This window comes from Elephas maximus, chromosome 1 (genome assembly GCF_024166365.1).
Source record: "Elephas maximus indicus isolate mEleMax1 chromosome 1, mEleMax1 primary haplotype, whole genome shotgun sequence".
NCBI lineage: Eukaryota > Metazoa > Chordata > Mammalia > Proboscidea > Elephantidae > Elephas > Elephas maximus.
The window spans coordinates 13447959-13474136 of record NC_064819.1 but is presented as its reverse complement, the minus strand read 5'-3'; the positions used below and the strand labels follow the sequence as shown (position 1 = coordinate 13474136).

The 26178-nt window shown below is 38.3% G+C and overlaps 1 protein-coding gene across 3 annotated transcripts in view; it reads right to left on the bottom strand.

The window, feature by feature from the left end:
* SLC49A4 (solute carrier family 49 member 4) overlaps positions 1-26178 on the bottom strand; it is a 98463-nt gene that overhangs the window by 21713 nt on the left and 50572 nt on the right. For all 3 annotated transcript variants that reach the window (XM_049878239.1, XM_049878229.1, XM_049878220.1), the window contains exons 5-7: positions 12090-12198; positions 5184-5251; positions 1276-1403 (exon numbers count right to left, since the gene is read on the bottom strand). In XM_049878239.1, the coding sequence (XP_049734196.1) occupies positions 1276-1403; positions 5184-5251; positions 12090-12198 (305 nt within the window). The remainder of the gene's footprint in view (positions 1-1275; positions 1404-5183; positions 5252-12089; positions 12199-26178) is intronic.

Sequence of the window (26178 nt, the reverse complement as noted above, 5' to 3'; positions counted from 1 at the left end):
GGAGCCCCAGTGGCACAATGGTTAAGAGCTTAGCTGCTAAACAAGAGGTCGGCAGTTCGAATCCACCAACTGCTCCTTGGAAACCCTGTGGGGCAGTTCTACTCCGTCCTATAGGGTCGCTATGAGTCGGAACCGACTTGACGGCACATAACAACAACAAAGATGGTCATGCTCTAACACCTGGAAGCTATGAACTATGTTACTTACATGGTAAAGGGTGTTAAGGGTGCAGATGGAACTAAGGTTGCTAATTGAATGACCTTACAATTGAGAGATTATCCTGGATTATTCAGATGGGCCCAATGTAATCACTAGGGTCCTTAAAAGTAGAAGAAGGAGGCAGAAGGAGAGAGTTCAAAGGGAAATGTGACTATGGGAGAAAGATACAGAGTGATGTGATGTGAGAAGGCCTGAGCCTGATGTTGCTGGCTTTGAAGATGGAGGAAGGGGGCACAAGTCAGGGGATGCGGTTTGCCTCCAGAAGTTGGGAAAGGCAAAAAAATTCTCCCCTACAGCGTCCCCTAGAGCCTGCAGGAGGGAATGCAGCCCTGCCCACACTTTGCTTTTAAACCAGTGAGGCCCATGTTAGACTTCTAGCCTAAAGAAATGTAAGAAAAATCTGTGCTGTTTTAAGCCACTAAATTTGTGATAGCTTGTTACAGCAACAATAGAAAACTATTATAGACCCCAAAGTGATATTAATACTATTAGTAACAATAAAAACAACAGCTAATACAAATGTTTCGGATCAATCTGATGAGCTAAGTAAGCTGGCTACGATATACTCCTAATAGGTGTTTCCAGTAAGTTCTCTCTTTTGCACTGATTCTGTAGTGAAACTAAACATCAAACTGTAAGTGCTGGTTTAAAGAACTTTACTGAAGTGTACTTCAAACCTCACAGTTTTTTTTTTGCCTTTGTTACCTTTTCCTTATTGTTCAACAATGGCTATCAACAAGGTAAAAATCTTCGTATTATACTCTGATAGGAACTTTAAAAAATACATAAACTTTTCCAAGCTCTCTGAGCTTGGGCTAATGATTATACTTACTTTCCATTTGCAAAAGACCAATGAAAATATTTTTAGTTATTTCTTGGACTCTCTTTAGATGGTATAATGGTTTGAGAGCCACACCAGGGATATTAACACATCTTCCTTTTTATATATTTAACAATTACCGATGGAAAGCAAGGAAAGAGTCCTACTGTCAGAGTAACTATACTTTTGCAAACCAAAAATAATTTATTCAAGGCTCTAAAATAGTCTGTATTCACCTGTGGTTAAAGGCAGGTGTGTGACACTGTTCAAACAGGTCAGGGTGAACCATGTGGATGACAGGGTAGCCCCAGTAAACAGGAGGAGGAGAATGAGCTTCAGCATACCCCTGATAAAATCTGCAAACCTGAAAAGAGACAATGTTCTATTAATTCTAACTGGATTTGCTCATACTGTTTAAATCAGTGACACACTTTCATTAAACAACAATTACTTGAATGATCTTCCATTCATTCTTTCGAAAGCAAGGCTTGTTTTTTAAAGAATTATTTCTGTGATAATTTTTTTTTTCTCTTACTCACAGGATGGGTTCTAAGTTTTAAAATGCCCCTTTTATTTTCTTTATATTTTCTATAATTTCCAAAGAGCCCTGGTGGCACAGCGGTTAAGTGTTTAGCTGCTAACCAAAAGGTCCGCAGTTCGAATCCACCAGCCACTCCTTGGAAACCCTACAGGTCAGCTGTACTCTGTCCTATAGGGTCGCTATGAGTCGGAATCAACTTGACGGCAACAAGTGTATGATTTCCAAACATTCTATAATTAGCACATATTACTTCTAGTTTTAGAAAGTAGGTTAATTTGTTGATGTAAACAAGTAAATGTGGCTCTCCCAAAACTCAAACTCACTTAGAACAAATACAAATGCCTAAACCAGACCCTGGGAGGCTCTAGACAACCTGGCCTCTGCCTCCACTCTCCCACTGTCTTACACTACTCCAGCTGGGCAGCCCCGTGTCTGTTTCCCATACACACTAAGGCCATTTCCCACAGCAGTGTATGGCTTTTGTACTTGTCCCATCTGCCTGGAAGCAGGCACTCCCAGATGACTTACTCCTGCTGGTCCTTTAGGTCACTTGGGTCTCAGCTCGAATTCACCTGTCAAAGAGGACCCCCATGCTCACCCAGTCTAAAGAAGGCCTCTCCATCCCATCTCCGTGCTCTGTTTTATTTTCTTCACAGTGTTTACCTGTATTGGAAATTCTCTTGTTTTGTCATTAGTTCACTTGTTCATTTTTTGTCTTCCCTATCAGGCTGTAAGCTTCATGAGGGCAAGAATGTAGCATCTGGAATAGCGAATACTAGTCCACAAAAGTTGTGACTAAAGTTTTGTAGATTTGTAACAAAATCGTCGCCTTTTCCTGAATTAACATTAAACTAAAAGGCATTTGGTAGAGATGTTTATCCTTTAGTCATAACCAAAAAAGTTTCCATTTGCCAACTGCTTTTCATCATCTGCTGATTAGCGCAGCGGTTAAGGCTACAGCTGCCAACCAAAAGGGTGGTAGTTTCAATCCACCAACCACTCCCTGGAGCCCCTGTGGGGCAGCTCTGCTCTGTCATTTAAAAGCTGGGCGTGCAGCACATGAAGGTGACTGTGCGAAAGAACTGGCTGCGAGCAGGGGTTGGTTCCATTGGTTCAAAGTAAGGGCAAATTTACATAACATTAAAGGTTACGTACAAGCTGTCCGTGAAGTCCAACGTTCCTAAACTGGGGACTGAATGTATAGTCTACTCTGTCTTTCAGAATTGTTCCTACTGTAGAAAAACTTATCCCACTCCAAGTATACAACATTTACTTTGCTAAAAGTATACCGCATTTACTCCATTTTGAATTTTTAAACTGATTTTCATTTCTACTGTAATTATGCGACTGTTCTTCTCAATACTTTCAATACCATCCTTTGCTTTGCACTTATCTGACATGATACGGTTAACCATGTTTGTAAGCGTTAGCTGGACTAATATGATTTCCTATGAGAACTGATGCCATCTTTTGGTGGGAAAAATGAATGCACTTTTGTCGGATGACTTAGGTATGTTCTCATCTAGACAAGTTCCCACATAGAAAATTCTTATGTACTCTGAAAAAGGCTCCACAATTTGATAGAAATGTCCCTCAAGGGCATCCAAAAAACTCTTTTAATTCTAGGCTCACCAAACACTTTTCTGATTTATATTTTGGTACTCTGCATGAATTTACTCATCAGGTAGGCAGATGACCAGATATAAAAGAAGAAAACAGCTTTCTGGTACAAATCAGAGTTGAGTACAGCTGAATAGCGAGTACGTGCCACAGAGCCTGACCACACAAGAATAAACTGACCACTGTGCTGTGCTATTTTCGAAGATCCAGTCTCTTCAAATGGGCCAACATCATCCAAGTATATTGTTAGGGCCAAACTAGTACCAAACATTCCTTGTACAACATAACTACAAAAAAAAAATCACTCAATGCATTAATGTCTATAAGAAGACCCCATTTCATAGATCCCAAAGAGTGTTATAAAAATAATTTAAAAATTGACTTTAGGCCCAGGAGATACCTAAAATTGATTTCAGATCCCAGAGTAAGGGTAGTGTTTTTTAGAACTTCCACTTCAACAAATTAAAAACAGAAGTGTCCCTGTTCTAATGTTTGCTTCTAGTTCTAGCTATATATATTTAAAATTAAGGGGTTGGAGAAAGAAAATAAAGAGAAAACGAGCATGTGAGACGTCATTTCTGATAACATAATGGTTCCCTCTTTGACCTATTTGGTGCTCAGAATAGTACTTGATCAATGATGACGCACTAAAACTGGCTGGGAGATTTAATTAGAAAAATTAGGTATGATTCTTGTCAAACGTGACAGGTCAATGCATTTCAGTATCAGTGCAGTGATTTCCTACAAAGAGCTATCTTCCTATCCCTTTCCTTCAGCTTTTAGATTTTATTCTTACATTTTCCCAACTTACAAAAACCTCATATAAAGTGATTTAGAAATTACAATGTCAATTTATTCTTTCATTATCCCAGAAACACCACACAAACTATAAGGTCTAGATATAATATTATCCTGTGTCAATTATGTTTAAGCATTTAGATATTGAGGTGATTTACATATCTTATTTGATCTCCCCAAATATGTAATTAGATTTTCCCTTCTTGGTAGAGTTGATTGCCTAATTTTGTTTTTGATTAGACAGGGTATAAGGATTTAGGAAGTGAATGAATATTATCTCCTTGAGAACACTAAGAATAGTTTTATAGGCAGTCACCTGAAAGAGTGACATTTTCATTTCTTTGCTTTTTTTTTTTTAGAACAAATGAGGCCCTTTTCTTCTAACTCATTCTAAAAATGTGTTGTCATAATGGCTTAAGATCAAAAGCAGTTTGATGAAACAGGAAGCCTTTGATGACATTTTTCATCAAAGTGGGATAACCACAGGAACATACCTGCCAAAAAAAAAGACCAGAAATAAACACCTGCTAATCAGGACACTGCCTTTTCATGACAAGTTTTGGAGATGCTCTTTCAAATGATGTTTTTTTCCAACTCTATTCTATCCTGATCGCAACCAATTTGTCTTTATCATTATATCGCCCTACTTTTGGCCCCATTTGTAGATGTTATTCCTTAATATTACCAAGGAAGGTAGCTTAATTACACCAGAAATGTATCTCCAGGCTCGAAAAAAGATTTTAGGGCTACCCCTGGGAAGGCTTCTTGGAGCAGCAAATGCTATCTGCTGCCTGTGAATTTTCTTGTAGCCTGAGCAAGCGCCCTTTTCTGACTTTTGTCTGTTTTACTTTTTCCTGATTTTTAAATGTTTATCTAAACCAAAACCACACCAAACCTACTGTTGTCGAGTCGACTGCAACTCATAGTGACCCTGCAGGACAGAAGAGAACTGCCCCGTAGGGTTTCCAGGGCTGTAAATCTCTACAGAAGCAGACTGCCACATCTTTCGCCCTCAGAGGGGCTGGTGGTTTTTGAATTGCTGACCTTTTGGTTCGCAGCTGAGCACTTTAACCACTGTGCCACCAGGCATAAATGTTTATCTTGGGAAGTCTATTTTCCTTTTGCGTTTTTTTTTTTTTTTTACCACTTCGGTTCACTCACATATGAAACTTAAAATATTCTTACCTTGCCATAGCTATTCCAACAACACAGCCTCCAACTATGGACCAGAATCCAATCCAGCCGGCATCTACCTGTCAGGAAAGTGGCAGACAATATTTAACACAAGACTACCATGCTACTATTTAGAAGGAGTGAAAAAAAACAAAGATCCTCTATAATAAAAATGTTCTAGCTAAAGGACAACAAATCTAGGAAATAGTATCTAAAATGAAAATTCATATGTGACTAATTAATACAAAAAAGTACTTACGTCTAAGTAATGTGTTTTTGATTTTTTATTGGAATATTTAAATCAATAAAACTATTGATGCCATCAAACAAATATTTTTCCAGTATGTAGGACCTGTCTAGCACTGTACCAGGAACTCTAAAGAAAATAGGAAAACCACAAAAGATGGGTCACCAACCTCAAAAAATTTAAATATAACCAACATACACAAAACACCTAGCAAAGAATAAAGTGATAAAACATCTGGCAACAACTTAAAATGACTTAAGAGATCAGAGAAGAGAGAGAGAAATGTGAGACTGAGCAACTGGGGGAGGATGGATAGAGAAAGAGATCTTGAGCTGAATTTCAAATGCAAAGCTCTCTCTCCCGAGAAAGCTTTTGTAGCCCTGCTACTTACTAGCTATGTGACCCTAGGAAAACAATGCCTTCTATGTTTCCTCATCCCTGATGAACTCTTATTATGACTTGGCTTCTATCCTAACCCACGCTCTAAGCCTTAGTTTCCTCATTAGTAGAATGGGGGATAATAACGTTTTATCTGAGGATTGCTGTTGTTGTTAGGTGCCATCAAGTCAATTTTCAACTCATGATGGCTCCCTGGGACAGAGTAGAACCACCACATAGGGTTCTCTTGGCTGTAATCTTTATGGGCAGGAGTCCTGGTAGCAAAGTGGTTAAGTGGTTGGCTGCTCACCAAAAGGTCGACGGTTTGAATCCACCAGCCGCTCCTTGGGAAAAAGATGTGGCAGTCAGCTTCCATGAAGATTACAGCCTTGGAAATCCTACAGGGCAATTCTAATCTGCCTACTGGGTTGCTACGAGTTGGAATCAACTTGATGGTAATGGTTTTTTTTTTTTTTTAATCTTTATGGGAACAGATCACCAGGTCCTTCTGTCACAGAGCCACCGTCAATCTTTCAGTTAGCAGTCGAATGCTTAACCATTGTGCCACCAGGGCTCCTTTCTGAGGATTAGTTACTAAATGTAAAATGCTCGACATGTTAGTTGCTGCTATTATTGAAAATCCACGTGTCCCTAACATTGCATTTTTATCTCCTTTCCTCTTCCCATGGTGACCACATACACTTGTTATCATATTTCTTACTCCTGGACTCCTGTAATAATTTTTTAAAAGGTCCACAATCTACTCTGTTCACCATTGCCAGAAAAATTATCTCAATCATTCCACTCACCTGCTGAAAAATAATCTCTGGCTTCTCTTGTGGCTAGAGGGCAAAGTTCAAACTTGAACTACCACTTGGGACCTGCCAAAACTAACTTCTACCTTTCATAATTTTTCCAGTCTTATTTTTCATTACACCTGTGACAGAGCTTGCCAGGTGTCCACTGTAACATAATATGTTTTCTTCAACCTGGGCATATAGATTACAGTTCCAGCTCCTAGTCGGTTACATGTGACCACATGGCTAAGTTTTCATTAATGGAAAAGTGCAGAAGTGAGGTGTGCTACTCCCAGGCTAGAACCTGGACAGCTGTGTGTCTCCTCTGTACTTTCCTTCTCTTTCTGACACCTGGAATCTGGATGTGGTTACACCAGCCTCAATCACACGTATAATGACAAAGTTCTAGGGGGCAGAAGAGCTGCAAAGTGGGAGCAGACTGAGTCTCTCAATCAGTGTGGGGCAAAGAACTGTCCACCAAACTGGGCAACTGTCACAGATTCTTACACAAAGTATCCCAGACTATATGTGAATGAGACATACATCTATTCTTAAGCCTCAGAATTTTGGGGGTCTACTTCTCACAGTAGCTTAGCGAACCCTAAGTACAGTCATGTACTGCATAACATCCATTCAGGCAACGTCCGACTGCATCTAAGCCTGTGGTCGTATTTTTTTGAAATTCGATTCCTTATTAGAACCCTTTAAATTCTTGTTTGTAAATATGTAACATGGGAAAAGAAAAAAAGCCCACCCCACCATTCTTAACTCAGGGGGTAGATGCAGGACCTATAAGAACTGGGTTCAAGACAGGGCTTCCATGTGAACCTCGGCATGGACTCCCTCCCGGGGCATGAAATACCCCCAAAGCTTGAGAACCCAGAGCTGTGCAGCATCTAGAGCCTGCTGGATGTCAGCCTCTGGGGCGGAGCCCTTCTCCGTACTCTGTGCCTGGTGCTGGTGGTGACAGTTGGCCAAGTTCATGATCATCTTGGCTATGAACTTCTGGTAATAAGGCCACCCAAATATCCAGATCTCAGCCTTGCCTTTGGAGTCCACCTGACTCAACAAGGGGAAGGGTCATTTTTACCAGCCATACCTCGAGGTGAACTCTATATAACATGGTGTTAGCACAACATCTAAATCACATAACATCCTATGTCACAGAATGTTTCGTAGACGCTGAGTGATACGTGACTGTAATATAATCACCTTACACAAGTCTTTTTTTTTACAAGTGTTTGCTGCCAAAAGCAAATATAAATCCTTTCTAGAGGAAAAAAAGACCCTAAATCTTAAATTACCTTTACAGTTTTCCAAATCATTGGCACATGGGGCAAGACAGTTCTCTCCTCTGCAGGGCTATCCTTTTTATCAAAGGGCATTTAACATCTTAGTTATCTAGTGCTGCTATAACAGAAATACCACAAATTGGTGGCTTTAACAAACAGAAATGTATTTTTTCACACTTTAGGAGGCTATAAGTCTGAATTCAGGGTGCTGGCTCTAGGGAAAAGCTTTCTCTTTCTGTCAGCTCTGGCTGGGGGGAGGTCCTTGCCTCTTCTGAGCTTCTGCTCCTGGGTAATCTTCATGTGGCTTGGGATCGTTCTTCTCCCATCCCTGTTTCTTTTGCTTGCTTGCTTAATCTCCTTTATATCTCAAAGGAGATAAACGCAAGACACCCTACACTAATCCTACTCATTAACATAACAAAAACAACCCATTCCCAAATGGGATTATAACCACAAGCATAGAGGTTAGGATTTACAATACATATTTTTTAGGGACACAATTCAATCTGTAACACATAGGAAAGAAAAAAAATTTAAGTTTTGGTCCTGCTGTGGGATGGGTGGTGTTGTAAAAACCCTAGACTTTAGATGGGGGTCCTGAAGGGCTATGCCCCAAGAGTAATGGAACAGTGAAAATATAACAGCACTCTAAGGAACTAAAATTATCCAGTTTAAAATCATCTCAATCTCTGAAACTAGTTTAAGGTGATCCCTAGATTCCTGCCAGAAGCAAACATAAATCCTCTCTAAAGGAAAAGAAAATCATCCTGAAGCTTAAATTATCTCTACAGCTTTTCATATACTATGTCTAGCATTCAATCAAAAATAGCCACACACATAACATGAATAAATACCAAAAACAGAAACAGACCCACAAGGAATCCAGATAATGGAATTATGAAATACAAACTTTAGATAACTACCTTCAAGAGTTCAAAAAAAAAAAAAAAAAAGACAAGATTGAGAATTTCTGGAGAAATTTGGAAACTATAAAAAAAGAGTCAAATGAACACTTTAGAACTTAAAATATAACAAGTGAATTTGGCAATTCATGCATGGATTTAACAGTATAGTACACAGTTGGAAACTGAAAGAGTGGGTTGGGAGAAAGGCCAGAATAAAATGCCTTGTCTGAATCATGGAAAGGAAAAAGGACGGACTATTTAGAAAAGAGTAAGAGATAAAGTGTGATGTTAACATATGTAATTAGAATCCCAGACCGAGGTGACAGAGAGAGTGAATATAAGCTTTGAAGGGATACTGGCTGACAATTTTCAGAAACTGTTAAGAGACATGAAGCCATAGATTAATGAAGCCCTACAAACGTGAAGCAGGATCAATACAACGAAAATCACTACCTAGTTACATCATAACAAAACTGCTGAGACCAAAGACAAAGAAAAAATTTTTAAAAGCAGCCACCTTTTAAGATTGAAAAGTGACTTCTCAATCAAAACAGGGAGAGCCAGAAGAAAATGGATTATTTTCAAAATGTTGAAAGAGGATAACTACCAACCAATAATTCTATGTCCAACAAAAATAAGCTTCAAAAATGAAGGCAAAATGAAGACAATTTCAGACCAAAACAAAACAAAAACTAAACTCAAGTGAGAGTATTTGTCACCTGCAGACCTGCACAAAAGGAAACATTTAAAGAAGTTTGCTATGGATTGAATTGTGCGCCCCCCCGCCCCCCCCCCCAAAAGTGTTGGAGTCCTGACCCATATACTTGTGGATGTAATCCCATTTGGGAATACAGTTTTCTCTGTTACGTTAGTGAGGCCATGTCAGTGCAGGGTCTGTCTTAAACCTAACCACTTTTGAGATATGAAAAGACCAGATTAGGCACAGAGAAGCAGGGACAAACAGGGAAGACAGATGTTACATGAAGATCACCAAGGAGCTGAGGAACAGAAGTTGCAAGAGAAAGCTCTTCCCCTAGAGCTGAGAGAGCAAGGGTCTTCCTCCAGAGTCAGTGACCTGAATTCAGACTTCTACTACCCTGAGCTGTGAGAAAATAAATTTCTGTTTGGTAAAGCCACCTACTTGTGGTGTTTCTCTTACAGCAGCACTAAGAAACTAAGACAGTGTTCTTTAGGCAAGAGAAAAATGATCACAGAGGGAAGATCAAAGATACAGGAAGATATGAAGAGCAATAGAAAGGGTAAATATAAGAATGAATCTCAGTGAGTACTGACAGTATAAAGCAACAATAATAATGTATTGCACCGTTTAAGGAGCCTGCGTGGTGCAGTGGTTAAGAGGTCCACTGCTAACCAAAAGGTCAGCAGTTTGAATCTACTAGCTGTTCCTTGGAAGTCCTATGGGACAATTCTACTCTGTCCTATAAGGTCATTATGAGTTGGAATCAACTCAGTGGCAATGGGTTTAATGGGTACAGTTTAAAAAACAATAGCACAGATGATGGAAGAGGGTTAAACAGAGTTAAAGGGTTCTAAGGGCCTTGACTGCCCCGGAAGAGGTAAAAGCACTCATTTATAATGAACATTGGTAAGTGTGCATGCTGTAGTTTCCAGCATAAAACTAAAAAAAAAGTCTGTAACTACCAAGCTAAAGGGGGAAAAGTAGAATAATAAAAAATAATCAATTGATTCAGAGGAAGGTAAGACAGGAGAGAAAAAAGATAGACTAGGCTGAATAAAATGAAAAACAGTAGTAAGATGGTATATTCAAACCTAAATTTATCAGTAATTACATTAAATGTAAATGGATCAAATGCTTCAATTAAAACAAAGATTATTAAAAAAAAAAAAAAAAGAAAACAGTGATGTGCTCCTTACAAGAGGCGTATCTAAAGAAAGTTTAAAAGTTAAAAAAAACATAAAAAATTACATAGTCAATTCGTGTTATTTATGGTAGTTACATTTTATGAAGTTGCCACAAACACTGAGTTAGTGATACTGAACCATTGCCCCTAGGGGAAATACAGGGTTAGGTTCCTGAGAGCCTCTGGCTACAACATTTTCATCAACTGATTAATACATAATCTTTTTTTACGTGTGCTTCTGTTTCATGATAACCTTACTGAATATATGTTGCTGACTATTTAAGGTCGAGGAGCTGATGCCAGTGCTGTGGTTAAGAGCACAAAAGGTTGGCAGCTCAAATCCACCAGCCACTCCTTGGAAACCCTATGGGCCAGCTCTACTCCATCCTATGAGTCAGAATTGACTTGACGGCAGTGAGTTTTGATATTTAACATTGAACTCATGGTCAACAGCCATGACTGTGTTCCTGGACTAAGCCCAAGTTGTCCAAGTAATCCTTAGCAGAGTACTATCTAGGTCCTCACTTCTAAAGCTTTGTCTTCATGACATATCAACAGGATCTCCAGTGCTTTAACAAAGTATTAATGAGCTTTTACTACTCTGGCTGGGCAAGAATGCCAGTAACTGCTTGACCTCTATTATTTTTGTTCTGCTTCCAACTCCATGACAGCCTCCCTCTGTTAAGCCTCTAGTAGCTTTGCCCTGTACACCTACCAAAGTATACCCACACCATAACCAGCAATTCTAGTCCTAGATACACATTCAACAGAAATGTGTACAGAAGTGCACCAAGAGACACGTAAAAAAACATTTATACAGCATTGTTAGGGACAGTCAAAAACTGGAAATGATCCAAATATTCATCAAAAGCAGAATGAATAAATTGTTGTTTATTCATATGATGGAATATCATACCAGTGCACTGGATTTCTTGCATTTATCCCTCCAAATCTCTCTTTACGCCTTTTTACCCTTCTATCTGGGAGCAAGGAGGAGGAATGGATGGGAGCAAGCTGTAACGGTTACTTTTTAAAAAATGACATAACCCTATCCTGCAACCAGAGAGAAAGTAAGAAATGAGAAGTAGGAATAGTCATATTTGGTGATGAGATCTTAACCTTCCTTATAAAGCATGAAGCAAGGATAAAGGACGAAGTCAACAAAACTAAGATTTTCCTTTATTTTTCCATCCGTTTATCAGCATCATTAATGACACCCAAAGAAATGTGAAATTCAAGGCTCTTAACCGAAATCAAGGAAGGAAATCAGTATTGTTTTACTATACAGCTATTCCATAAGGATCTAACTTTTTCAATAATGGTATAATGTATAACCTACGCTTTGCAGCTAAAACCAATATTTATAATTTAAATGAACGAAAATACCTACAATACATAAAGAAATAAAATACTTACTTGGCTCACATGCACTGGTGTTAAAATTAAGTCCAGAACTCCAGACCAGCCAGCGAATACACCAAGTGGTATGGCATATGCTAAAGCAATCATCAAAAATCTCAAATTGCTGTAAAAAAGAGTTGAAAGAAAATGTCATCACAAATTAAAACACCAGAATTTAAACTCTTACTCACGAAAAATGTAAGTCATTTGGAAACTGGAATACTAGAATCAGAAATAGAAAGTATTTGTCAATTTGTTAATTCAAAGTTATTTAAATTTTTATTTTTATGAGAATAATCATTTTTGTCATATTGCTTAAAATTGACCAATATTTATTTTATTACATAGATGAACAGCCAGCATTATTTCATAGAAATAAGTAGGTAGTTCAGTGAAGAGAAAGCAAACCTGTATTTGAAAGGACAAATGCTATTTCTCCCTATGAACAAGGTGTGGAGGGAAAAGGCAAAGACTCAACAGAAGTGTATAACTCAATAGTTTTATTATTTATTCACATGGTAACTTTCATTTTATTTTTCATAATTTCTGAAGTTTTTATTAATAAAATTTTCCAATAGGCAATACAATTTAAATAACTCAAAATCAAAAGGTATGAAAGTATGGGGCAAAAAAACAAAACACCTTCCTCTTATTTCTATCCCTTAGCCACACAGTGCCTTGCCCTACGATTACCAATGTTACCAGTCTCTTGGGTAACTGCCCAAAAATATTTCATAAATACACAAGCCAATACAAATATATACATTCTTTTCTCCACCTTTTACCACAAATGCTAGCATATAACCACTTGCTGAACCCTGCTTTTTTAACTGAATTGGGCTTAGAGTTCATTCCATCATCTCTACCCAAAGAGCTGTCTCAATCTTTCTAATACCTGCATAGTATTATATTGTCTCGGTGTATCGTTAATCATTTAACCAGCCCCCTCTACTGATTAAAAAAAAAAAAAAAAAGTGGGTCTTTCAATGAGATGGATACACACCGTAGCTGCAACAATGGGCTCAAGCATAACGATGACTGTGAGGATGGCACAGGACCCGGCAGTGTTTCATTCTGTTGTGCACAGGATCACTGTGAGTCAGAACTGACTTGACAGCACCTAACAAATAACAACTCTACTGATAGATATTTTGTTTTTTTCTTAGTCTTTTGCTTTTATGGTCATTTTACATGTGTGTTAGTGCAACTGTAGGATCGATTCCTAGAAGGTCAACTGCCATGTCAGAGAGTATGTAATTTTAATCAATATTACCAATTGCCCTCCACAGAGGTTGTACCAATTTATACCACCATCGGCAACTGTTTGAGAGTTCCTGTTTCTCCTAAACCTCACCAAACATAGGTGCTGGCAATTTGGTGAGGGGGGGGGGGTTCTTTTTTCCAATTTGATAAGTGAAAAGTGGTATTTCAGTATAGTTAAAAGTTTATCCTCTTATCTGAGATGTTTGCTTATTTTGACACATATAAATCATACGATTTTTCCTTTCTGTAAATGGTCTGTTTATATCCTTTGGCCATTTTTCTATAGAATCATTGGTCATTTTCTTATTTCTTTGTAAGTGCTCTTTATATACTAGGGTAGTAAGTTCTGTATTGATGATAACAGAAGTTAGAAATAGTCCCAGTTTGTCATTTTGATTTGTCAAAGTGGTTTTGCCCTGTAGAAATTCTTTGTTTTTTTATATAGTTGAGTTTATAAACACCATTAACTGAATAAATTCAAATAAATATTTGTTGAATTAATGGATCTATATCTCACCACCCCACACTTCTAGTTGAGATGCTATCTTTACTAAACATATGGGTTTATTTTGGAAATTTTGATTATATTTCATTGTTCTGTTTACTTATTCATTCACCATTTTAAATATTACAGCTTCATGAAATGTGTTAATATCTGATAGGGCTAGTTCCTTCTCATAACTCCTTTTTTTCAGATTTTTTAAAAGCTATTCTCACACATCTGTTTTTCCATTATGAACTTTAAAAATCAATTTGTATAATTAGGGAAAAACCCTGTTGACATTTTAAAATTTAGAAGCATGAGAAATGTACATTAATTCAGGGAAAAGTAACATCCTTTTGACGTGGAGTTTTCCAGTTGAAGAACATGGTAATGCCCCTCTATTTATCCGTATCCTCTTTTGTGCTCCTTAAAAACACTTAAAATACTTCTTTTTTAGACATATCATGATTATCATTACAGTTATTACAAGGTATTTTATCTTTTTTGTTGTATTGCAAGTTGGTCTTTTTTTTTTTTTTTGCTAACTGGTTGTTGTTTTTATATACAAAAGCTATTGTTTTCTAAACATTAATTCTCTTATTGTTCCAAACAAAACAGTAACCTTTGACATTGGAACGGCTTTAACTATAGGGACCTTGACTGATAGGACAATGATACACCCAAAGAATATCAGTAAAGGTAAAAATCTAAATAGTAATTTCTTTATAAAATTTATCGTATCAGTGTAGACAAGTTTGTACAGAAATACATTTCTGCTTTAAAAATATCCTACCACTCCATTTTGTCTCCCTGAAACTCCCCCAAATAGTTCCCTTTACCCTGTCATTCATAATATAATGCTCTGAAAACAAGAAAGTTGAATCTAATTTGTTTAGAAGCATTGAAAAATTACTAAAGAACAGGGAAATCCTAGATTTAGTAATTAATCTATAAATACTAATTTGAAATTTCAATCTCTGGAATATTTACCAATATCCTCTCCTTTTAAGCTAAATTTTTTTTTTTTTTTCAGACTTGGGCTGCCAGACTTTTCCTTCCAGCTATGACAGAGTAGTTGCAGCTACGACTGGTGGCACAGCGGTTAAGCGCTTGGCTGCTAACTGGCAGCTCACCAGTAGGTTGGCAGTTGGAATCCACCAGTCGCTCCTTTGAAGCCCTATGGGGCAGCTCCACTCTGTCCTATAGGGCAGCTCCACTCTGTCCTATAGGGTCACTATGAGTCGGAATTGACTTGATGGCAATGGGTTTATGGCGGAGAAACTGGCATCAGAACAGCCCTTGGGTTTTCTATTTGTTTGCCCAAATAAAACACAAAATCAAGCCCACACAAGTTCAAGGTACTTAGTCAGTAATCAAACTACCCACTAAAAGAAAATTTAACTGATTTTAGAGGAAGATAAGAGAATTCAGAGTCTCTATATTGTATCATCCATTATACACCCACTTAAAAAAAAAAAACCCACTGCCGTCGAGTCGATTCCGACTCATAGCGACCCTATAGGACAGAGTAGAACTGCCCCATATTATACACAGTATACAATAAAACATTTTTGGACATGCTATGGTAGGCAGGATTCTAAAGGTACCCTCCAAAGATTCCCATCCCCCAGTTATTCAAACACTAATGTAGGTACTGTTTTTTTTGAAGGGACTCTGCAGATATAATTAAGGTTACTAATCAGTTAATCTGGAATTATTAGGGAAAGCAAGATCCAGAGAGATTTAACAGAAGGGGAAGTTGGAGATATTCAACAGGTGAGAAGAACTCCATGCACTACTGCTGTCTTTGAAGATGAAGGGGACTATAAACTAGAAAATGCGGTGGCTTCCTAAAGTTGAAAACACTCCCAGCAACGGCCAGCAAGAAAAGAGCTCCATGGAACTGAATTCTCCTAATAACTGGAATGATTCTAGGAGAAGATTCCTCCAAATTTCTGGGTAAGAGGTGAGACTGACCGACAACTTGATTTTGGTCTTGAGGAACCCAGAAGAGACAAACCAGGTGAGTCTACTGGATTCTGTCCTAAAGAACTGTAATATAATATATTTGTGTTGTTTTAAGCTGCTAAATTGGTGACAATTTGTTAGAAAAGCAATAGAAAACAAACATACATGCAAGGAAATAAGAAATGTGACCCAAAGTCACACACAGACACACACACACACATACACACAAGCAGTCAATATAAACTAGCCCTAAGACAGCCCAGATGTTGGAGTTGGCAGAGGTTTTAAAGCAGCTATGTTTACTTATGTCTTACTGACTAGGCAAAGGCATTCTACTGTGTGGATCATAACAAATTATGGATAACACTGCAAAGAATGGGAATTCCAGAACACTTAATTGTGCTCATATGGAACTTGTATAAAGATCATCAGGCTGTCATTCAAACAGAACAAGAGGATACTGCATGGTTTAAAGTCAGGAAAGGTTGTGTCAGGGTTGTATCCTTTCACCATACTTGTTCAATCTGTATGCTGAACAAATAATCTGAGAAGCTGGACTATATGAAGAAGAACAGGGTATCAGGAATAGAGGAAGACTCATTAACAACCTGAGATATGCAGATGACACAACCTTCCTTGCTCAAAGTAAAGAGGACTTGAAGCACTTACTGATGAAGATCAAAGACCGCAGCCTTCAGTATGGATTACATCTCAACGTAAAGAAAACAAAAATTCTCACTATTGGACCAATAAGCAACATCATGATAAATGGAGAAAAGTTGTCAAGGATTTCATTTACTTAGATCCTCGGATCCATAATCAACGCCCACAGAAGCAGCTGTCATGAAATCAAATGATGTATTGCATTGGACAAAAGGCCTTTAAAGTGTTAAAAAGCAGAGATGTAATTTTGAGGACTAAGGTGTGCCTGACCCAAAAAGCCACGGTATTTTCAACTGCCTCATATATATGCAAAAGCTGGACAACAAATAAGGAAGACCAAAGAAGAATTGATGCCTTTGGATTATTGAACATATGGACTGCCAGAAGAATGAACAAATCTGTCTTGGAAGAAGTACAGCCAGAATGTTCCTTAGAAGCGAGGATGGCAAGACTTCATCTCACATACTTTGGACACGTTATCAGGAGGGACCAATTCCTAGAAAAGGACTTCATGCTTGGTAAAGCAGAGGGTCAGTGAAAAAGAGGAAGACCCTCAACAAGACAAACTGACACTGTGGCTGCAACAATGGGCTCAAACATAGCAATGATTGTGAGGATGGAGCACGACTGGGCAGTGTTTCATTGTACATGTGTTGCTGTGAATTGTAACTGACTCAACAGCACCTAACAACAACACTATAAGTATATTCAAAGAATTAAACAAAAAGACAGTCTTAATGCAAATGTTTCATATTTGATGAAAACCATTAATGTACAAAACCAACAGGCATTACTAAACTCCAAGAAAAATAAATACAAAGAAAACCATGCAGCTAAATATATACATCATAGTCACACTGCTAAAAATCAAGGTAAAACAGAAAATCTTGAAAGCACGAGAAAAATATACATACATAGGAACAACAACAACAACAAAAGGAACAGATGGAAAACAAATAGCAAAACAGCAGACTTAAACATAACCACATCAATAAGTATATTAGATGTAAAAGGCCTACATTTTAATTAAAAGGAAGACATTGTCAGACTGTATAAAAAATGAGACATCTATATGCTGTATGGACCACCGATGCAGTGGTTAAGAGTTCGGCTGCTAACCAAAGGGTTGGCAGTTCAAATCCACCAGCTGCTCCCTGGAAACACTATTGGGCAGTTCTACTCTGTCTTGTAGGGTCGCTATGAGTAGGAATCAACTCGATGGCAACAGGTTTACATGCTCTGTACAAAAGACACACTTTATATACACGGATACAAATTGGTCTAAAGTAAAAGGACGAAAAGAGGTAAGCCACAGAAACAATGGATATTTAGGGCAAACAGGAAAATTAAACATTAAACCAGGTAAATTTCTAGTTTCTGCCAAGGTGGTGATCTACTCCAAGGGTTAGCTCCTTCTATATAAAATCAATTTTGGACAAAGCAAAGCTGTGAGAGAAAAGCATAAATTCCAGGAACTTAAAAAAAAAAAAAAAAAGCATGAGAAATATCTGGGCAAACTAAAAGCTGTCTTGAACTTTAGTGTATGTGCACGTGTGTGAGTGCACCTTGGGGAGTATGGGAGCACCAGCCAGGCAAAGGAGAGAAGCCGAATCTGGCATATGATAAAAGTAAAAGTATGGAAAAAGAGAAACCATGGATACCCTAGCAAAAAGAAAGCTTAGTATGCCCAAATAAGAGAAAGCTGTATGACGTAAGTATCACACAACGTAGAAGTTAAAAAAAAAAAAAAACCTGTAAAAGACAAACAGGGGCTCATAATGATAAATGTTTCAATAAACCAGGAAGACACAATAAATGTAAAATTTCATATGCTTAATAATATGACCTCAAGATAGACAAAGAAAAATAGATCTACAAAGGGAGACAAATCCAGTCATTGTTCTATCATCTCAAAAATGGAATAAGCAGACAAAATAAAAAAATCAGTGAGGATTTAGAAGACTGAGAAACCTTATCAATAATGGAACCTAATAGATCCATATAGAATGCTATAACTCAGCAACTGTAGAATACATTCTTGGTAAGTACATATAAAAACCAAAAACCAAACCTGCTACGGTTGAGTTGATTTCAACTCATAGCAACCCTACAGGACTGAGTAGAACTGCCCCACAGGGTTTCCAAGGAGCCGCTGGTGAATTCAAACTGTGGACCTTTTGGTTAGCAGCCAAGCTCTTAACCACTGTGCCACATATAGAACATTACAAAACTCAACATATGAGTCATAAAATAAATCTCAATAAATCTATAAGAACTGAAGAACATGTACTAATCACAATGCAATTACTCAAGACAGCAGTAACAAAAACATAGAAAGAAAATCTCTGTGTATTTTGAATTAACACACTTCTAAATAACATAGATCAAACAGAAAGCATAACGGAAATTACAAGACTTTTAACTGGATAACGATAAATATATCAAAACTTGTGGGACATACCTAAAGCCATGTTTAGAGGGAAATTCATATTTTAAATGCATATATTAGAAAAAAAGAAAAGTTGAAAATTAATTATCTAAAAAAACCACAAATAAAGAAAGTAGGGAAAAGGAAGAAATAAAGGGCAGAAATTTAAAATTTTTTTAAAAAGCCAATAGAAACGATCAACAAATACAAGTCTGGTTCTTTGAGCAGACCAATAAAATTAATTAGCCTTTGACGAGCAATGAGAAGGAGAGAAAGCACAATTAATACCAGGAATGAAAAGGGGACATTGCTATAGATCTTGCAGGCATTAAAAAGACAATAAGATTGGTTTAAAATAAAAAATTGGTAACTGTTAATAGATTTAAAAAAATCATTATTTCAATAGATACAGAAAAAAGGTTTGAAAAATTGAACATTCATTCAGGATGAGTGTTTAGCCAACTAAAAATAGAAGGGAATTTTCTTAATTTGCAAACATCATACTGAAGTTCCTGGTCTGAGACTTGAGCAAGACAAAGATTCTTGCTATGACCACTTCTATCTAACATTGTACTGATCCTAGTAAAAGCAATGACAGGAAGAATAGGCAAAACAGAGAAAACCAGAAATGAAGAAAAAAATACTCATTATTTGCAGATATGACTAAACAGAAAATCTAAAACAATATACAGATAAATTATTAGAATTAGTTTGGTAATGTTGCCAGATACTAAAATGTCCTTTCTATACACCAGCAACAGACTGAGAATGTAATTTTAGAAGCTTATAAGCTTTTTTTTTTATAAGCCTTAGGAAAAAAACAAAACTAAGACTACACCTTAAAAATGTGTAAGAGTTCTACACGGAAGACTATGAAATATTATTGTTGTTGTTGTTAGGTGCCGTCGAGTCAGTTCCAACTCATAGCGACCCAATGCACAACTGAAAGAAACACTGCCTGGTCCTGCGCCACCCTTACAATCTCATTGTTCCAGCCACTGTGTCAATCCACCTTGTTGAGGGTCTTCCTCTTTTCCGCTGACCCTGTACTCTGCCAAGCATGATGTCCTTCTCCGGGGACTGATCCCTCCTGACAACATGTCTAAAGTATGTAAGACGCAGTCTCGCCATTCTTGCCTCTAAGGAGCATTCTGACCACGCTACTTCCAAGACAGATTTGTTCGTTCTTTTGGCAGTCCACAGTATATTCAATATTCTTCGCCAACACCACCATTCAAAAGCGTCCACTCTTCTTTGGTTTTCCTTATTCATCATTCAGCTTTCACATGCATATGGCGTGATTGAAGATACCATGGCTTGGGTCAGATGCACCTTAGTCTTCAGGGTGACATCTTCGCTCTTCAACACTTTGAAGAGGTCCTTTGCAGCAGATTTACCCAATGCAATGCGTCTTTTGATTTCTTGGCTGCTGCTTCCATGGCTGTTGATTATGGATCCAAGTAAAATGAAATCCTTGACAACTTCAACCTTTTCTCCGTTTATCATGATGTTGCTCATTGGTCCAGTTGTGAGGATTTTTGTTTTCGTTATGTTGAGGTGTAATCCATACTGAAGGCTGTGGTCTTTGATCTTCATTAGTAAGTGCTTCAAGTCCTCTTCACTTTCAGCAAGCAAGGTTGTGTCATCTGCATAATGCAGGTTGTTAATGAGTCTTCCTCCAATCCTGATGCCCAGTTCTTCTTCATAGAGTCCAGCTTCTCGTATTATTTGCTTAGCATACAGATTAAATAGGTATGGTGAAAGAATGCAACCCTGCTGCACACCTTTCCTGACTTTAAACCATGCAGTATCCCCTTGTTCTGTCCGAACAACTGCCTCTTGATCTGCTTAAAGGTTCCTCATGAGCACAACTAAGTGTTCTGGAATTCCCATTCTTCGCAGTGTTATCCATAGTTTGTAATAATCCACACAGTCGAATGCCTTTGCATAGTCAATAAAACACAGGTAAACATCCTTCTGGTATTCTCTGCTTTCAGCCAGGATCCATCTGACATCAGCAATGATATCCCTGGTTCCAGGTCCTCTTCTGAAACCGGCCTGAATTTCTGGCAGTTCCCTGTTGATATACTGCTACAGCCGTTTTTGAATGATCTTCAGCAGAATTTTGCTTGAGTGTGATATTAATGATATTGTTCTATAATTTCCATGTTCAGTTGGATCACCTTTCTTGGGAATAGGCATAAATATGGATCTCTTCCAGTCAGTTGGCCAGGAAGCTGTCTTCCATATTTCTTGGCATAGACGATTGAGCACCTCCAGCGCTACGTCTGTTTGTTGAAACATCTCAATTGATATTCCATCAATTCCTGGTGCCTTGTTTTTCGCCAATGTCTTCAGAGCAGCCTGGACTTCTTCCTTCAGTACCATCGGTTCCTGATCATATGCCACCTCTTGAAATGGTTGAACATCGACTAATTCTTTTTGGTTAATGACTCTGTGTATTCCTTCCATTTTCTTTTTTTACACAATTGAATTTTTTTCTTTTTTTAAATTTTTATTGAGCTTCAAGTGAACGTTTACAAATCAAGTCAGTCTGTCACGTATAAGTTTATATACACCTTACTCCATACTCCCACTTGCTCTCCCCGGAATGAGTCAGCCCTTCCAGTATCTCCTTTCTTGACAATTTTGCCAGCTTCCAGCCCTCTCTACCCTCCCATCCCCCCTCCAGACAGGAGATGCCAACACAGTCTCAAGTGTCCACCTGATACAAATAGCTCACTCTTCATCAGCAACTCTCTCCTACCCACTGTCCAGTCCCTTCCGTGTCTGATGAGTTGTCTTCGGGAATGGTTCCTGTCCTGGGCCAACAGAAGGTTTGGGGACCATGGCCGCCAGGATTCCTCTAGTCTCAGTCAGACCATTAAGTATGGTCTTTTTGTGAGAATTTGGGGTCTGCATCCCACTGATCTCCTGCTCCCTCAGGAGCACCTTCCATCTTCTTTTGATGCTTTGTGCGTCGTTTACTATTTTCTCCATGGAATCCTTCACTACTGCAACTCAAGGCTTGAATTTTTTCTTCAGTTCTTTCAGCTTGAGAAACACCGAGCGTGTTCTTCCCTTTTGGTTTTCCATCTCCAGCTCTTTGCACATGTCATTATAATACTTTACTTTGTCTTCTCGAGCCGCCCTTTGAAATCTTCTGTTCAGTTCTTTTCCTTCTCAATTCTTCCTTTTGCTTTAGCTGCTCGACACTCAAGAGCAAGTTTCAGAGTCTCCTCTGACATCCATCTTGGTCTTTTCTTTCTTTCCTGTCTTTTCAATGACCTCTTGCTTTCTTCATGGATGATGTCCTTGATGTTATTCCACAACTCGTCTGGTCTACGGTCACTAGTGTTCAATGCGTCAAATCTGTTCTTCAGATGGTCTCTAAATTCAGGTGGGATATACTCAAGGTCATATTTTGGTTCTCGTGGACTTGCTCTGATTTTCTTCAGTTTCAGCTTGAACTTGCATATGAGCAATTGATGGTCTGTTCCACAGTTGGCCCCTGGCCTTGTTCTGACTGAGGATATTGAGCTTTTCCATCATCTCTTTCCACAGATGTAGTCACTTTGATATCTGTGCGTTCCATCTGGTGAGGTCCATGTGTATAGTCGCCGTTTATGTTGGTGAAAGAAGGTATTTGCAATGAAGAAGTCGTCGGTCTTGCAAAATTCTATCATTCAATCTCCGGCATTGTTTCTACCACCCAGGCCATATTTTCCAACTACTGATCCTTCTTCTTTGTTTCCAACTTTCGCATTCCAATCACCAAATAATTAGCAATGCATCTTGATTGCATGTTTGATCAATTTCAGACTGCAACAGCTGATAAAAATCTTCTATTTCTTTATCTTTGGCCCTAGTGGTTGGTGCATAAATTTGAATAACAGTCATATTAACTGGTCTTCCTTGTAGGCATATGGATATTATCCTAACACTGACAGCATTGTACTTCAGGATAGATCTTGAAACCTTCTTTTTGACGATGAATGCAACGCCATTCCTCTTGAGTTGTCATTCCCAGCATTGTAGACTCTATGATTGTCTGATTCAAAATGGCCAATACCAGTCCATTTCAGTTCACTAATGTCTAGGATATCGTTGTTTATGCATTCCATTTCATTTTTGACGATTTCCAATTTTCCTAGATTCATACTTCGTTCATTCCAGGTTCTGATTATTAATGGATGTTTGCAGCTGTTTCTTCTCATTTTGAGTCATACCATAACAGCAAATGAAGGTCCCGAAAGCTTTACTCCATCCACGTCATTAAGGTCGACTCTACTTTGAGGAGGCAGCTCTTCCCCAGTCATCTTTTGAGTGCCTTCCAACCTGGGGGCTCACCTTCCAGCACTATATCAGACAAAGTTCCACTGCTATTCATGAGGTTTTCACCAGCTAATGCTTTTCAGAAGTAGACTGCCGGGTCCTTCTTCCTAGTCTGTCTTAGTCTGGAAGCTCAGCTGAAACCTGTCCTCCATGGGTGACCCTGCTGGTATCTGAATACAGGTGGCATAGCTTCCAGCATCACAGCAACACACAAGCCCCTACAGTATGACAAACCGACAGACACGTGGGAGAAATCTAAAAGGCCTAAATAGACCAAAATCAAAAAAATTGTGAAAAAAAGAATACAGAGCCCAGACACAGATCTCTGTAAATACGGACAACTGATTTATGGTAAAAGTGATTTATCCCTGCAGAGCAGTGGGAAAGGACAGCGCTTTCAGTCGATGCTGCTGGATCAATGGGAAATCCATGCAGTAAAAAAATGAATCACTTCTATGTCAAAAAATCAATTGCTAGCTGATTGTAAATCAATTCCTGGTTGATCTTTTTTTACAAAATGCAAAACAATACAAGTTTGAGAGGATAATCTATAAAAAGTGTCTTCATGATCTTGGGTTAAGAAAAGATTCCTTAGGCAAGATACAAAAGTACTAACCACACTGAAAAAATGGATAAATTTGACATACTAAAATCAAGAACTTGTGTTTATCCAAAGGCACACAATTAAGAGAGTTAAGAAGAAAGCCAGGGAGTGGAGAAGGATATCTGCAACACATATAACCAAGAAAGAGTTTATATACAGAATATAAATCTCAGAACAATACGGGGGGGGGAGGGGAGGATACTGTAAGAAATTGGGCAAGAAAATCAAATAGGCAATAAACAAACAAACAAAAAAGGAAATCCTATGGCCATTAACCTCCACATTTCAGTCAGTTTGTTGTACTGTGGGGGTTTGCGTGTTGCTGTGATGCTGGAAGCTATGGCACTGGTATTCAAATAACAGCTGGGTCACCCAGGGCGGACAGGTGTCAGCTGAGCTTCCAGACTAACACAGACTAGAAGGAAGGGCTCTTTGAAAAGAATTAGCCAGTGAAAACCTTATGAATAGCAGCGGAATATTGTCCGACATAGTGCTGGAAGATGAGCGCCTCAGGTTGGAAGGCACTCTAAATACGACTGGGGAAGAGCTGCCTCCTCAGAGCAGAGTCCACCTTAATGATGTGGATGGAGTCAAGCTTTTAGAGTCTTCATTTGCTGATGTGACACGACTCCAAATAAGAAGAAATAGTTGCAAACATCCATTAATAATCAGAATATGGAATGTATGAAGTATGAATCTAGAAAAATTAGAAATCATCAAAAATGAAATGGAACATCAATATCCTAGACATTAGTGAGCTCAAATGGACTGGTATTGTCCATTTTCAATCGGAAAATCACATGGTCTACTATGCTGGAAATGACAACTTGAAGAGGAATGGCGTTGCATTCATCATCAAAAAGAACATTTCAAGATCTATCCTGAAGTGATAGGATAATATCCATACACCTAGGGAAGACCAGTTAATATGAATATTATTCAAATTTATGCACCAACCACTAAGGCCAAAGATGAACAATCTGAAGATTGTTGTCAACTTCTGCAGTCTGAAATTGACTGAACACACAGTCAAGATGCATTGATAATTACTGATGATTGGAATGCAAAAGTTAGAAACAAAGAAGAAGGATGAGTAGTTGGAAAATACGGCTTTGGTGATAGAAATGATGCGGGAGATCGCATGATAGAATTTTGCAAGACCAACAACTTCTTCATTGCAAATACATTTTTCTATCAATACATATGGCAACTATACATGCGGACCTCACCGAAGAGGATACACAAGAATCAAATCAACTACATCTGTGGAAAGAGATGTTGGAAAAGCTCAATATCATCAATCAGAACAAGGTCAGGGCCGACTGCGGAACAGACCACCAACTGCTCATTAAAAGTTCAAGCTGAAACTGAAGAAAATCAGAACAAGTCCACGAGAGCCAAAGTACGACCTTAAGTATATTCCACTTGAATATAGAGACCACCTCAAAAATAGATTTGACACATTGAAGAATAATGACTGAAGACCAGGCAAGTTGTGGAATGACATCAAGAACATCATACACAAAGAAAGCAAGAGGTTATTAAAAAGACAGGAAAGAAAGAAAAGACCAAAATGGATGTCAGAAGAGACTCTGAAATTTGCTCTTGAGTGTCAAGTAGCTAAAGCAAAAGGAAGAAATGGTGAACAGAAGAATTCAAAGGGCAGCTCAAGAAGACAATGAAATGTGCAATGACCTGGAGACAAAAAACCAAAAAGGAAGAAAGAGCAGAAGAAAAAATTCAAGCTTTGAGTTGCAATACTGAAGGATCTTACAGGGAAAATATTAAATGATACAGGAAGCATCAAAAGAAGATGGAAGGAATACAGAGTCACTGTTCCAAAAAGAATCGGTTGACGTTCAACCACTTCAGGAGGTTGCATATGATCAAGAACCGATGGTACGAAAGGAAGAAGTCCAAGCTGCACTGAAGGCACTGGTGAAAAACAAGGCTCCAGGAATTGACAGAATACCAACTGAGGTATTTCAACAAACGGATGCAGCGCTGGAAGTGCTCACTCTTCTTCGCCAAGCAATTTGGAAGACAGCTACCTGGCCAACCGACTAGAAGAGATCCATATTTACACCTCTTCCAAAGAAAAGTGATCCAACCAAATGCTGAAATTATCAAATGATATCATTAATATCATACACAAGTAAAATTTTGCTGAAGATCGTTCAAAAGCGGTTACTACAGTACCTCGACAGGGAACTGTCTGAAATTCAAGATGGATTCAGAAGAGGACGTGGAAGAAGGGATATCACTGCTGATGTCAGATGGATCCTGGCTGAAAGCAGAGAATACCAGAAAGATGTTTACCTGTGTTTTATTGACTATGCAAAGGCATTCAGCTGTGTGG